The 15048-nt window shown below is 45.1% G+C and overlaps 1 protein-coding gene across 1 annotated transcript in view; it reads right to left on the reverse strand.

The window, feature by feature from the left end:
- Positions 1-3603: 3603 nt before the first annotated feature.
- Positions 3604-15048, reverse strand: part of EPN2 (epsin 2) — a 19275-nt gene continuing 7830 nt past the window's right edge. Inside the window, 7 exon segments of the mRNA XM_010141839.1 lie at positions 3604-4232; positions 5409-5624; positions 6522-6614; positions 8131-8304; positions 10839-11040; positions 11263-11355; positions 12874-12986. Coding sequence (XP_010140141.1) covers positions 3901-4232; positions 5409-5624; positions 6522-6614; positions 8131-8304; positions 10839-11040; positions 11263-11355; positions 12874-12986 — 1223 coding nt within the window. The 3' untranslated portion in view covers positions 3604-3900.

Consider the following 15048-nt stretch of genomic DNA (forward strand, 5'->3'; position numbering starts at 1 on the left):
CCACGCAACAGCGTACGGTAATGGCTGGATTTCTCCTCGCACCAAGGACTTGTAGCACCAACCTGAAATCGCCTCAACCAACCCACCAGCGTCCTCGAACGGGAAACTGAACGCGGCAGCAGTGGCTTTCCCAGCGGGGCTGTAAAGGCCACGCAGAGGCTTGACAAAGCGACACAGCTGGGATATAAGCAATACAGTTTTAATTCTGACCAGTCACCTACAAACCCCTCGTCTTTCCACTGTTCTGATGGCATTATTAAATATCACATCTGTGACATCGCTCGGGAAAAATGACACAAAGGTACAGACATTATGATACAATAGTACAAATGATAAATTATTTATACAGTAAATAATGTCAATAGTCAGCACAAATTCATAAAAAGCAGCCGGCTCCCAGGATTATGAAAACGGTTTGGTAAATAATTGTAACACTTGTAAAGGAAGCGAGTCTGGTGAGATTCTGCCGTGAAAAAGAAACCATCGATTTCTCCACCGTTTGTGCAATATTAACACATACAGTACACATCAGAAACTGTAACAGCAAAAGGGAAGATGGGTAATGAGAGTCGTCTGCGCCACGGGACTTCCAAAAGACTGTAAACACCACAACCCTGGCGGTTTTCCTTCCCTGTCCCCTCGATGTAGTTTAGTTTCTATAGAGTATAAAACTGAATAAATAACTGAGCTTATTTGGGGGTTAAAATTATGCCAAGGAGGGGGGGGGTTAATTTTTTTTTTTTTTTTTTTCACAAAATATTTAACACTTTCTCTTTGGTCAATTTGACCAGTAAGGCTATTCTGGGCTACTAACAGTTTAAAAATTAAAAGCACTTTTAATATCTGCACGTGAGAACAGACGGGGAAGAGGGAAATGCGTTTGGAGAAATGGGCCAGAGCAGATGCGAGCGGACGCGCACACGTCCTCCCCGCAGAAAGAAGTGGGAGAGCGAGGAAGGATTGTTCTGGAGAGCAGTTAAATTATGGCAAAAAAGAGACTGACCGTTCTGGACAGGACCGAAGCGTCGCCTGGCTGGGACAGCGTCGCTGCCACGTGCCCCACACGAGACACGGGCACGTCTCCAGCCGTGGAACCCAGCAGATGGAGCAACCTGGCTGCTCACCCTCCTGCACACAGCGCCTGCCGCAGCTCCTGGCACTGTTACCAGGGCCGGGCGCTCTCCAGCGTGCCTCATCCTGCTTTACGGTTCGATGTTAGTCTCTATCTCAAGTCACAGAGCTCTTACAGAAGCGGCTTGGTAAAAGCATCCAACTGCCATTCAGCAGTTTCCTGAAGCTGGGGCTCCCCACCAGACCACCAGCACATTGCCAGCAGCTCCTGGGGGCAGGCGGTGACTCAGCCCTGTGGGTGACTTGCTCAACACTTACTGTCGACCCCACCCTGCCTCCAGAAACCAGCTACCAAGCGTTTAACAAGCAGATGGGTTACAACTTTTTGGCCAAATAGACAATGCCCCAAGTGACCGTTGCAGGTGACAGACTAAGGGGAAATCGTCGAGTGACCTCGCTGCTAAAATTAAACTGGAAAAAATAACGACGGATAAGTCTTGCCACAGATCAATTGGAAAGCACTTCCCACCCCCCACCTGCAAGAATCACACCCTTCCTGGTCTACACTTCTCAATAACTTCAACAACAACAAAAAAGTAAAGTATTTTTCCTTACTCTGAAAGGCAACATGAATGGGTTTTTGTTTTGTTTCTTTTTAAAGACATATACTGGGTGTGGACAGCAATTCTCCTTCCTCCTATACAACAATGCAGATGAGTACTCCGAATCCTACTTGCCAATTCATCAGTATTCAAGAGGATAGAACAATCTGCATAGAAACATCCACGCATTTAGAATTCCGTCTACTAACAGAACTACACCGACCTACACAGCTACAATCTGTGATTGTACTCTAGGTTTGATAGTCTCGCAGCCTCCCCTACCCGCCAAAGTTAGACCCCCCCCCCCCCCCCTCCCCCTACACCCGCCCCCCCCCACACCCCCCCCGTCAGCCAGCCCCTCGCAACACCACTACACCAGAACACACAACTCTGGCAATTTCTTTCTGCTTCTTTGTTTGGGTTTTTTTTTTCCCACCCCCTCTTTGTAATCAGGGAGAGGCCACCAAGATGCATCGGTCTGCTCACAGAGATGCCCTCGAGGCGACAGCGAGCACCGGGACATCCCTCTCCAGCGCCAGCGCCCTGGAGAGCGTCTGGGAGCAGACCAGGTTTCCACCAGAAACGCCGGCTGAAACCCGAGCAGGGTTTTAGCGCCGATGAGTCCAGACACGCGGGTTAAAACGGACAGCTCAGCTCACAGGTAGTAGTGGTGAACGGAACCGGTTATTCGCATGGAGCGCACCTCTCGTTAAGAGCAATTAGTCAGTAAAATTAACGAGTCCTGTTTGTACATTAGAACTTTTAACATCTCAAGAAGTATTAGAAGAAAAAGAATAAAACAACCAGCCTCTCTGCCGCTCTTCATCAGGGCTGAACATCTGTCCAGTCTGGGGACGGGGAAACGGGAACAAAGCAAGGGAAAGGCGACTTTAGTGTTTTTCCTTTTTAATGCAGTCTGAAATCATGTTACGCTCAAATTCAATTCATCTAAAAATAATTAGTCACGAGAATTTGTTCTGATTTGCATTATGAATACTTCATTTCAAAGTAAATATTTTAGTGTTAATCTTCCCTTTTAAACTCTCTTTACAGAAACAAAGAGCTAAAACCATAAATAAGAGGGCATTAAAACCATAAAAATGACATTTGCCAATATCTTAATTTTTCAGCCAGACTTGATAAATCTATCAAAACCAGACAGTTAAATAAGAACCACATTATAAAAATTAGCAAAAAAAAAAAAAAGGACTATTAGGTAACTCTGCAAACTCAAATATGAAACTGTACTAAACAAAATATGTGCAAAAGTATACAAGAGTAACTGCATATAGCAAGGTTAAGCCTGAATTAGTTTTAAAGCTTGCCCCGGTGAAACTGAATTCAAAGGTGTCCCACTGTATCTCTTTTTTTCTTTTTCTCTCTCTTTCAACTCATGTTGTAAGTCAAATGAAAACAAAATGCACGCGGTAACTTCCGAACGAAGCCGGTACTGGACAAGCACAGGGCAGGACGCTCGCTCGGGAGCACAGCATGCCACTCACAGCGAGCTCCTCAGAGTCCTCAGGGTAGTGTACGGTTCGACACTGCGCACGACAGCACACGGGTACTTGACAACTCGAGCATGTTCTTGGGTGTTTTGTCTGTCTTGTGGGGTGGTTTTTTTTTCCTTTTGAGACAAGCTCGGACCTCAGAGGAAAGCAGTGTGATTTTTGCGTTGCAATGTTTAATGCATAAAAACCAGCCGCCTGGGCCCTCGGAATCGGTCTCTTCTAAGAGTAAGGACTATGGGTGAACCAACAGTCTAGAACTGTGTGTAGTTATGTGCAAAACATTCACTAGCACTCTGAATCTCAGGTCTATCGTATGGGCAGAAGAAGTGACAGATGCAGGGAAATAGTAACTTCAGGATCCAGCACATCATCTGACATCTACAAAAGAGCCAACGGAGTTTAAAATGGCAGGTTCTCCCTAGAAAGTGTCTTGAAATGATTAACAAAGTAACAAAATGGGCAGAATCTAACTTTGGTGAAAAGTCTGAACATTTCACATAATGCTCAACAAGCCAAAGTAAGGTACCATCTGTAGCAAAGACTAGATTTAGATTAACTGGTAAGTAGAGACAACTCTTCAAAGATCATAACTGTAAACTGCAAATCTACTTCCAAGTCTCTTACACACCATTCAGTCCACACAGGCCACGTTCATTCCGCTGTCAAGACTTCAGCCTGGAAACACTATGAAAAGAAAAGTTCCTTTAATTGGGTCTTTATAGGAGAAAAGGATTAGTTGTATTTGTAGCCTGGGAGGCTGACGGCGGGATGCCTGTACTGTGAAGAGGTTGGGTCATTGATCCGGCAACGCTCAGCCCCGGACCCATCCTCGTTAGAGACGCCACAGGGCCCATCGCTGGTATCGGGGCCATCCCCACAGGCACTGGGGCCATGGAAGACATAGGTATTGGCTCCATGCTTATCGGCGGCACGGCGCTGAAGGAAGGGCTGGTTCCCATCACGGGACTGGCTCTCATCTGGTTTAGAGTGAGTGGCTGAGGCTGGTTCACTTGGAAGGGGTTGACTGGAGTTGGTGCTGTAGCGGCACCTGGTTTGGAGAGAAGAAGGGAGAAGAGGTAAAGAGATCGCACCTCCGTGAACACGAGGTTTTGGAGATCCTCTTTGCTGGCAGAGAATACACCTTCTGGACATCCTCACACGCTCCCAACCCCAAAACACTCTGCAGGGAAACCCTCCTGGATGCCATTTAGCAAACCGGCGCTGCACTGGTGCCCGGGCATAGGCTGCTTCCTCGGACCTATCACAGCCACGAACCACCCCCTCGCTGACCAGCAGCTTCCACTTCGGATAGCAGGCACTGGAGAGACAGCTTCTAAATGCGGTTACCCGGAACAAGCCTAACCATGTCATCTGGATCACTAATTGTGGAGGTTTTTTAAATGTTAAAATTTGCACTGTGGAAGGGAGCTGCCGGCTCTCTGTACCCCTTTACTGCAGACTTGTGCCTTCGCTTCCAGGTCTTATCCAGTCAACTCCATTTCGAAGCTGTACATGTTTCTGGCACTGAGTTTTGACAAGAATTCATAAAGTAAACAAGTTGTTTCCGAATTACAGCGGTGCTAGAAAAAGCAGAGAAGAACTTTCCCAGCGTTTGAGGTTCTTTGGACTGCTGCCAACACTCCAAATTCCTTTTACCACACATGTACAGCGTTATTTGGATGGCCCAGTGACCCCCTCTAAACTTTCTGTAGTAACCAGTAATGGCAGATACACAGACTTCCTCTTGCTGAACAGTGCCAGGGCTGTTCAGAATTACTGAGTTTTTCCTACCCAAGGAGTTTAATGAACTGTCTTTTTTTTTTTTTGCAACTGGAAGAATGAAGAAAATAAATACTGAAATAGTGTTTTGAAGTGTTTCACCACACCAGGGCCACACACAAATCTCAGTGCACATGAAGAGCTTTTAGGAAACACATACATCTTCCACGCGTTCAGTGTCACCATCTCAACCTGCTGTAAGTAAAGGCTCACGTCTAACAGGGGCCAGCTCACCGGAGAACTACACCAGCCATTTGTTTTCAAACCACACTGAGAGCGTGGTTTGATTCAAACTGGTTTATTGTGCCAGCCTGACCAGCAACCCCCTAAGTTACACTGTGGTTTGGTATCCAAAGCCTTCTCCTAACACAGATAACTTTGAAGAGCAGAAGGACAAGAGTGGGGGAGAAACTGCAGAAACCTGAAGGAGGGTGCAGAAACCAACCTGGTGCCAAGAATGGATTCAGAGAAGTAACAGGCTGTGGCGGCTTAGACACCAGGGAATCCAGGTTCACCAAAGCAGCATTGGGGCCCAAAAAAGACTCGGGGGTTTTCCGAGCTGCACTTTGTTTGCCTGATGTCGCGCTGGAGTGCTGGGACTCAAAGAGATCGGGACTTGTGGTACCGCTGTGCTGAGATGGCAAAGTGGAACCTGATTCGGCTGAAACAACAGAGAGAACAATGAATGTCACCTCATGAATGTCCTGGAAAAGCAAAGAAACCCTGAAGTCTCAGACAGCAACTATGTTTTAGAATCCAACGACTGTGTTAGTCAGATTTAAGAGTTTCAGTACATTACACCCTTACAGCATGCAAGCAGATAAACGTTCTTTAGAAGAGCATGAAGCAGCTACGGTTAGAGTCGCAGTGCTCTGCTGAAGGCGCTTCCTGCTCTGCCCTGACGAATATTCTCACGATACGCTACTGCAGATGGGACCGGGAGTCTCCAAGGAATCAATATTCAGAAACCCTGGCTTCTGCTCTCACGCTGCCCCACGGCTGCACCCTTCCCAGCTAGGCTCCACCCGGGTTCTCTCTGTGCTAACCAGGCCTAGCTCAAGCTTTGGATTAGGCACCATTCTCTCAGGCAGAACCATCCCAAAAGTATGAAGCACTAAATGTTAAGGTCTGGCAGGTTTTTTTATTTGACCATTAGTCACCAAAACAAATAAAGCATTCATAGAAATGAGTTCTCTCATCTTCCTGCTATTGTTACACACTAGAATTGGAGAAATTCAGTCAACACTGTTCTGTTTGACTCTGAGCATGAGCCATATTCCAAACATGTTGGATACCATAAATTTTTAAGTCAAACAAATTTCTGGGTCAATGCAGCAGAAGGTTACAGAGTGAAATTCTACACCTTAACAGTGCAAAAGGCCCATTCCCCAGAAGTTCATGCACAGGGCAAGCTTTTACTGCTGCATTATCACTAGCTTTAATATTTTCCTCTGTGAAAGTAAATTTTATTATTTTTTTAGAATAAAATTTAAGAGTAGAGATGCTTGTTGCTGCGGCTATCACCCAAGAGTCCACATGCTAAGAATTGGATTCATACCTGGCTTTTTGGAAGTTCGAAGGGTGTCAAATTCAGAAAAATCATCTTTAACTGTACCATTCAAATTATTGAAGAGGTCAAAAGATGTACTTCCTGTTCAAAACAAGAAGACAGCCCTGTCATTAACAGATTTTGGTTGCATCACACCCCTGATCCTACTGACAGCCATTTCTAACCCGTTCACGTCACCAAGATATCTGTGTCAGGCTCCAGGGCAGCAGCTCGGATCAGCCTGAGTGCTCCTGCTCCTACCTGGGACCAGGGGGCAGGGGAATGCCAGAGAACTGTCCTTTCTTAAAGCACTAGCCAACGGATTCAGCATAAGGTGCTTTTAAATCACAACTTCAGGCCCACCCCAGCGTGGCGGGTTTTACTGCAGCTGCCCTACATCCAGGCAGGGATATGTCGCTGCGGAAGAGGCGAACAGCAATGAATTTACAGCTTTAACTCTAAAGCGTGTTAATCAGCCCTCAAGCACTCGGGGATACAGTTCCAAAGACAAGTGTAGCGTTGCTGCAACTGAAGCAATGCTTTGACTTATGCTTCCCAAGTTAAAAGGAGGAGGAATGCAGTAGGAAAGGTTATCTACGCCATGGAGAGATGGGTAAGGCCCTGTTAGCTAAAGCTCCAGCACTTCATGGTTTGCAACCAACAAAAACAGATTTTCAAAACAGAGACACAATCTTACCTCAAAAGGGAGGGAGAAAACCCACGCCTGAACAAACAGCCATCACAAAACTGAAGAGCTTTACAGTTTGGTTTGGTCTGTTTTATTAGCTGAAATATTTTTCTAATTTTGTTTCGCTCCTCAACACATTTCAAGCAAATGAAGGTGTGTGACAACACTGTTTCTTATCAAGAACAAAGACCCACAGGAGTTAAAGGACCATTCTCAATGGTCCCAGTGGAAAGCTGACCAGGCAGTACCGATTTCTGCAGTACAGCGAGATGCCTTTGTTCATAAAGTGGGAGATGAATGACTGGCAGAAAATGCATTTAGGATGCATTTAGCCACGGTGCCAACATGAAAATGCCAGGTATTAAGATTCATCAAGGTTGTTTTAGTTACACAGAGCGTGAATAGACAATTACATCAGCACCTCCCGCATCTTGCGGCACAAGGGCTCAGGGACAGCTTTCACACCTCCCGCTGAAGGAACAAACCCTCATTTGCACCTTTAAAGGTCTCCTCAAAGCATGAAGCTGCTCCGCCTGTCAATCCAGGCCTGCAGAGACATCCATCTGCATCGCTATTTATCATGATGAAAGGTAAAATTATAGTATCATTCATTTCCGGAAATTAAGTCCTTATCTAATTAAAGCTAAAACCCATTTAAAAACGCAGCAGCAGCACTTGGCATGCACCCACATACACCCGTGAGAGAAGGGACAGAGCACAAAGCAGCAATAGGAATTCAGAGCTCTAAGTCAGAATAACCACACCTGAAGTTCTTTTCGCTGCTCTTACATGCAACTCCCAGTTATCTCACAGGGCAGTGTGCAAATTGTCCAGCACATCGCTTCTTTTAACCAAGCAGTGGAAGAAAATCCCTGGGATTTCACCTTTGTTACTCAAATAATGCAGATATGGAATGAGACTGTTTCTCACCAGAAGTAGAGAGAGGTTTGTTCGCAGGTGCTGGTCCCCAAGGATCCACCGAAGATTTTGCCGCAGTAGAAGATGGCTGAGCAGGAGCCCAAGGGTCAACATTTTTGGAAAGAGGCTGAGCTGTGGATCCTGCCGGTGCTGCCCAAGGGTCAACGGAAGCAGCTGGTTTGGCACCTGAACAAGAGCCAACGGGAACACACGTCAGTACAGCCTCACTTTGGAAAGCCTTCACCTCTCTCATAAGCCATTACTGCTAATTAACACCAAACAGAAATAGGTGAAGCAGCTCGACACTGGGAATGCTGATAAGTCTCAGCATCTTGGCACACACGCTGAACAACAAGACAAGGAAATTCTGCGCAAGGCAGACGAAGAAAACAAATTTCCCATCTGACAGTGAATAAAACACTCTGCTGTTCCAACAAGAAAATAAACTTGCTTTTGTTACGGACATTGCCACCACAACAGGCAAATTAAGGCATTAAAGGGAGAAGGAAAGAGAAAAAAACCCATGTCTCTCTACATACGATTTCCTGCCAGTTTTTTCTTCTTCCTCCCCAACCTACTGATTTATTGCTGTTCAGCTTAGGTGACCTCTTCTTCCTCCCACCATTAAATGAAACTATTTTGGCTTATCAAACCAGGAACATGCAGGAATGGGAATGCAGCACTTTAAATGCACATCCTGTACAGCTCTGCAGGGATCCATTACCTTCCAGTCAGATTGTACACACACACACACACATTTCCTCCTCCCAGTGAAACTTCGACCAGCCCTGGTTTAATTACTCCATGACAATTGTACAATCCAAGAGCAGGACAGAATCACCGGTGTGTTTGAAGTTACAGCTGAATACTGTTTGATTTTTTGAAGTTACAACTGAATATTGTTTGATTTTTTGACAAATCACCCCCTTGGCATCACAATACTCTTGAAAAACCAATTCAATGCCACACGCAGCAGCACAAATTTCAGTTTGCAGTGACGGTCTTTTGTTTCATCACCTCGCTACAGCTTTGGTTCAGGAAATGCTAAAATCCTCCAAGTCAGTCCAACTATTCCCACACCGGTACTTCCATTTCCTTTATCTACCCTTAGCACTGAGTTATGAGCGATGCCACGTGAGAAATGCTAACGACAGCACTTCCCATCAACGGAAATGTTCAAAAATGTCTTTTTTTTCATAAAGGGAGCGCACAAGATTAGAGCGCTTGGGAAGGTACCTTCCCGGAGCTCCCATTAGCTCTGCTGAGATGCTAAAGCACACTCAGGGTTCAAGAAATACCGTTTAACGAGTCACTCTTATTAGCAAATCCATCAATCCTACATCTTCCAGATATCCCTGGGAACCAAGCACCCAGCAATACAGAACGAGAGGTGGTTTGATGGCGTTAATAAAGCTGGGAGCCACCGAGACGAAAGGCTACAGCTGCAACTGATGCAACGGAAGTCTTGTCAGGGGATGATACTTTGAGCTCAAGATTTGAAGAAGGTGGGTTTTGTTTGTTTTTTAACCACAGGAAAATACACTGAACAGCCTTAGGGCCCAAAACCGAGGCTTCTGATTTCACCTGCACAGTTTATCACCCGAAAACAGACAGATTACGCTTAGAACAATGAACTTTAGTTGGCCCCGCAGAGCTGTAGGTGCCTTAAATGCCACCACAAGGAGGGGGGAAAAAAAAAAAATTGAATGCCTTTCATTATTAAACTTCAGCATTTTCACCAGGAATCTTGCTGGTGGGGTGCTGAGAGCTAATGCAAACACCTTTGAAGCACTTTATAGCAGAGGCTGTAGAATCACCAGCCTGAAGCAAAGCTGACAGAGCTAAGCTGTTGGTCTTCATGAAAAAGCTTCCACTTGCAGTGAAACCCTCAGCCCCTCAAAAAAGAAAAAATCCAAAGCCAACAAAAGAATAGATCCAGCTCCAATCCACAGGCATAGCAAGTTTAACACATACTGTGAGGGACCATCAGCTTGCTTAGGCAAAGAGTGACTCCTTGGACAGCCTCTGGCTAGAAAGCTGCAGCCACCCAGGCAAAACACACACGTACACGCGCAAACACGCAGAAAGTGGGTTTAACTGCTCTTTAAGATGTGAGGTACCGGATCTTTTACTTCAGAAACAGATTCCGTGAATTCAGCATCAAAAGCTTATGAAACACAGTGACTATTTACAATGTTTTTTTGGTTTAATATATTAAAATCTCCACTTCCACAGTGCAATCCATGTGGTTCTGACAGCACACGCACCTCATTTCACCAAGAGCAATTAGAAACAAGGATTTTCAGATCCACGTCCTTCCTATCCTTAGCACCCTGCCTAAGTACTGTATCAAACACCAGCAAAAGCCTCAGCCCACAACACTGGGCACAACCAGCAGTCAAAGCAGGAGCATTCTGCCAGCCCGAGAGGAGACGGTTTTGCTGTACAAAGATGACAGAAGCTTCGCTCTTCTCCTCTTTAAGATTCAAAATGCACACTCAAAAATGCAGCTGCTTAAAAAGCAGGAACAGAGTGCAACTGCCATTTGTTTCTGCTTGGAAATGAGTTAGGGGAACGTTAGCTCTGGAGTACGGGAAACAATCAAAACAGATGAACGTACTGTCATTACCAGCACGACTCTGTACAACAAGAAATGCTGAAAAGCTCCACATTAAGAGGTAAAACCTTGGACAGAAGCCTTCCTGGCAGCACGTTCTTACCAAATGATTGCCACGGGTCAGAGGCAGTAGCTGCAACTGTGGATCCTCCCCAGGGATCAGTTTGGTTTGCAACAGCAGGAGGTCCCCAGGGCTCCGTTTTCTGTGGGGCCGGTGCCGAGGAGGGCAGGGCATCCATTAGGTCCAGCAAAGTGGTGTGCTGAGGACAGGAACAAGCTGAGCTTTAATCAAGAGCATTACCCAGCTGAAGCACAAACCCATGAGAGTGAAGAAGCAATTATTATTTTTTTCCTTTTACACACCTGCATTGACTAGTAGTTTGAAATTTAACCCACATGGAAGAAGCTTTAAGCTATACAACAAAGCAATCCCAAAAGCATAAAAGAGCTCAGTATTAAGCTATTTTGTGTTACTGTATTTCAGCTTTTGGCAGCATAACCGGGAATTTCTTAGGCGAAGGCACTACCTCCTTCTTTTTGGGAATTTTAATTGTGTCTCTGCGACTCTCCTCCAGAGCCATCTGTAATCTCAGATCATCTCCGCGTCTGAGGCGCTCCTCCTGCAAAGGAAATCAACACTGGTGATATAGACCATGAGCCTAGACTGTGCTGCTCGCTCCCTCCTGGTGCCTGACCCCCTGGGCAGGACGCTGCCAGGGAAGGCCCAGCAGCACTCCCTGCCTCCCTAGGAGTGATGTGCACCGCCAGCACCTGCAGTGGGACTGCTGGGATTATTTGATGGAACTTGTACATAACACAAGTGGCAGGGGGGAATAAAAATACTAATTCTGGCGATTCTGGCCTCAAACAAGAGGTCAGGAGCACCCTGACCCTGTAACACCAGCGTTAGTAGTGTGACCATAACAACATCCCTTCTGCTGACTGAAATTTCCCCTCGTGGTGTTCTACTCCTAATGGGAAAGCTATAAACGAGCTGTTCTCTCCAAAATTGTTAGAGTGCTAGAAACACCACAGCACTTAAAGACAAAAGCCAGCATCCCAGCTCTACAGGACTGTAATGGTTTGGAGCATTCAAATCCTCACTGAAGTAGGGAGTGATTTTCCTGCCTTTATCAGCTTCCCTCTGCATCTGAAGCAAGGGTTGTAAAGCAGCAAAGTGGGTAACCTAGCCAACTCCACGTGTATTTTGTAGGGTTTTCACATCTGAAAACTCCTGTGTTTGTGCTATGTTCAACGACTTTAAATAGCTTTGCTTGCCTCACGTCTTTCAGATGTTGACTAATTCCCCAGTTGGTATTTCCCTTGCGGTTTTTCAAGCTATTACAACAGATAGATTCTGACTTTTATTTTCTTTTAATTTTATTGCTCAATAATGGCAAAGTTTACTGGATGAGAGTTTCCCTTTCCCGCACAGAGATACTAACACTTAACATACACCAGGAAGCTAAACTTGTCATGGGAAGCCTCCAAAACATCACAGACACTCAGCATGGCTGTCTCAAATTTTCACTCATCGCTGAGATTTAACAACTCTGTTAGATATTATGTGCAATAAACTTTACCCACAACTGCAGTGTTTACTCCACATTCAGAGTGATCCTTCTAAGAATTAACACAGTAACATAACCCGTGGGATAGATCAGAAGCCAAGTTATTTTAAACCAGGTTCTTTCTGTGTTCTAGTGCTTTGTGTCAGGTCACCCTTCTGTACCAGTCAATCTTACCGCATGAACAGATCACTCAAAATTTCACTAGAATCAGAATTCACCGACATTCCTTGTCCTCGCCCCATTAATGGAGGTTTTCAGGACTAATCATGTTTTCAGCTCTTCCTAACTGAAAACATCTTCAGTAATGTGGTGATTAACATCCTCCCACATGAAGTCTTCTTGCAAAGTGACTGTCATCTTCCACTAGTCTCAACAGCTCGGAGGCTGAAGTTACTTTAAAAAGAGATTGAAAAAAAAAATAAAAGAGCAACATCTTCCAAAAGAGCTTTCCTGTCCCCCTATTCCACCTGGAGCAAAGCTGCCATTGAAAAAAAAACAAAAAAAACCACAATTGTAGGCTCAACTATCAAAGCATGGACACTTTGGGAAACCTACACGGGCACTGACCTGCTCCGCCACCTCCCGGCTCATGGCCAGCGCCAGCTGCAGCTGGAGCTCCTCTTCTCCGCTTGTCTGAGGCCGGGCCTGCTCGAGCTCCGAGGAAACTCGAGGGGACGTAGCTGTTGGAGACAGAACCGAGAAAATTTAACAAAGATACAACAGATTTGATTATTTCTCTGACCAGACCACCCCACTTTCACACGGCCATTCGCAAAGGTCCCCTGGGTGCCAGGGGCCACCAACTCGCCCATCACCACCACCACCACCACCTCCCTCAGCCAGCACAGACAAAGCTCATTCCAAGGCTGAGGTTAACAAGCCAGAACAATTGAGCAGAGAGAACTTTGCAAGGCAGTTCAACTGCTTTAAAGGAAAAACATTCCTGGAAAACAAAGGCTTTTTGTTTTGGTGGGGCTGTAATACCAAGAAGTATCACCAGTGAATGCTGGATGCCCTGTCAGAGCTTCGGGGAGGACGTTGACTTAAACTACGGGATTACTGGTTCAAGAAAACATTTGTTGATATTTCTTACATGTCCCAACGTTACAAGGATTTTCTGGGAGTTGGCCAGTATCAGGGTAAAACTGGATACCACCCACTTGTCTGTAAATAACACAGTCCTAATGGGACAGAGAAAGGACTATTCTTAACCACTAAGCGGGCTCCGAGACAAACAAGCCAGCTATTCATACTCCAAATTTACAAAATACTGTATCGTTCTCTGTCAAAAAAAGTTTAGTATATAGGTTGTGGGGGTGGTTTGGTTTTTGCTCTCGCTTAGTCTTTGTCTGGATGAAGATCTCCATGAGCTAAGAACTAGCTGGTAATCTCCACCCTTCCTCCTCCAATAAGTCTGGTTTGACAGCTGAAACCATTTCTCGCTACTCAAATCTCCTTTTACTGGTGTTTTCACTATAGTCACATGCAGAAATCTCCACCCCAACACGACGACACTAGTAGGTTTATAACTAAGCACGAATTAAACCGTTTTTGTGCATGTTCTCACTCTCAGATAACTCTCTAACAACCAAATCACTTAGAAATTTCATCTTACTTTGGCAAGGAAGTATTTAATGGTTGGAATGATAATTAGTCAGGCAAGATTTATATTGACATTTAATACTGAAGAACCGTATTTTTCAACTAGCATGTCAAGCTCAAAGAAATCAAGTTCCTCCTCATAGGTCAGCTGGGAATATAAAAACTAAATTGCCAAAATGCCATTTTAAAAACCACTTTTTCAGTCCCTACTTTAATCCTCCAAGTATTTCCCAGTCTTGTCCTCCCTTAAGTCTTAGCCCAAAATGATGTTACAAAATAAAAAGTGCAACCTTCTCTCTCATCCAGCAGGCCAGAAGGAAGGTGACTCTCAGCAAACGAGGAATGACCTTTGTGATGTGCCATCCCACCTCGATCCGTCTCTAAAGGGACAAATTAGTTCATCACCCCGAATGACTCTTCCATGTTGTGCTGAAGCTGAAGCTTTACGCCAACCAGACAAGCTGCTGACTTCACATAAACACGTTACTCATATCTCAATTTTGCTACTTTTTCAAACTTTCTCATACAAAGCATCTAAATTTTACCTGCGTCATGAGTGCTTTTTGCTCCAGCAGTCACAGACAGGCTGGCCAATATATTATACGGACAATTAGACTTCAGGGGTAAACAGGGCATCAGATAACAGGACGTCTGACAGCATGGACACCATAACCTGAACATGTTTGTAAAATCTGAATATTCTTAAAGATGAAAATACGGAGAATTCAAAAGAAAACAGGATAAAACTCAACACTAGTTTCCCAAAGGCAGCCCATGACAGAAGGGCTGAGATGCCTCTCTGATCTGTCATAGATCTCCTACCAGCACCAGCACTCCTGCACCAAAGTGCTCCTCAGATTTCACCTGACAGACCAAACAGGTTCTAGTCCTTCAAATTCCCAACTGCTGATTTCAAAACTGAATGGATGTGGAAACGCTGCCCTTCTAAGCGCAGAGAATATTTCACGTGCTTGTCTTCACAAAGAGAAGATTGAACAGTTTATGGTTGCTAAATACTTCAAGCTTGCAAATACCATGGAGTGAGAAAAACTGGTTACGATAAAGGGTCGAGAACTAATGGTATGAATTGACCATGAATAGATTTGAGATACAAACATGAAGAAGCAGCTTTCCAGCAGG

This window comes from Buceros rhinoceros, unplaced genomic scaffold, assembly GCF_000710305.1.
Source record: "Buceros rhinoceros silvestris isolate BGI_N320 unplaced genomic scaffold, ASM71030v1 scaffold5538, whole genome shotgun sequence".
Taxonomy (NCBI): Eukaryota; Metazoa; Chordata; class Aves; order Bucerotiformes; family Bucerotidae; genus Buceros; species Buceros rhinoceros.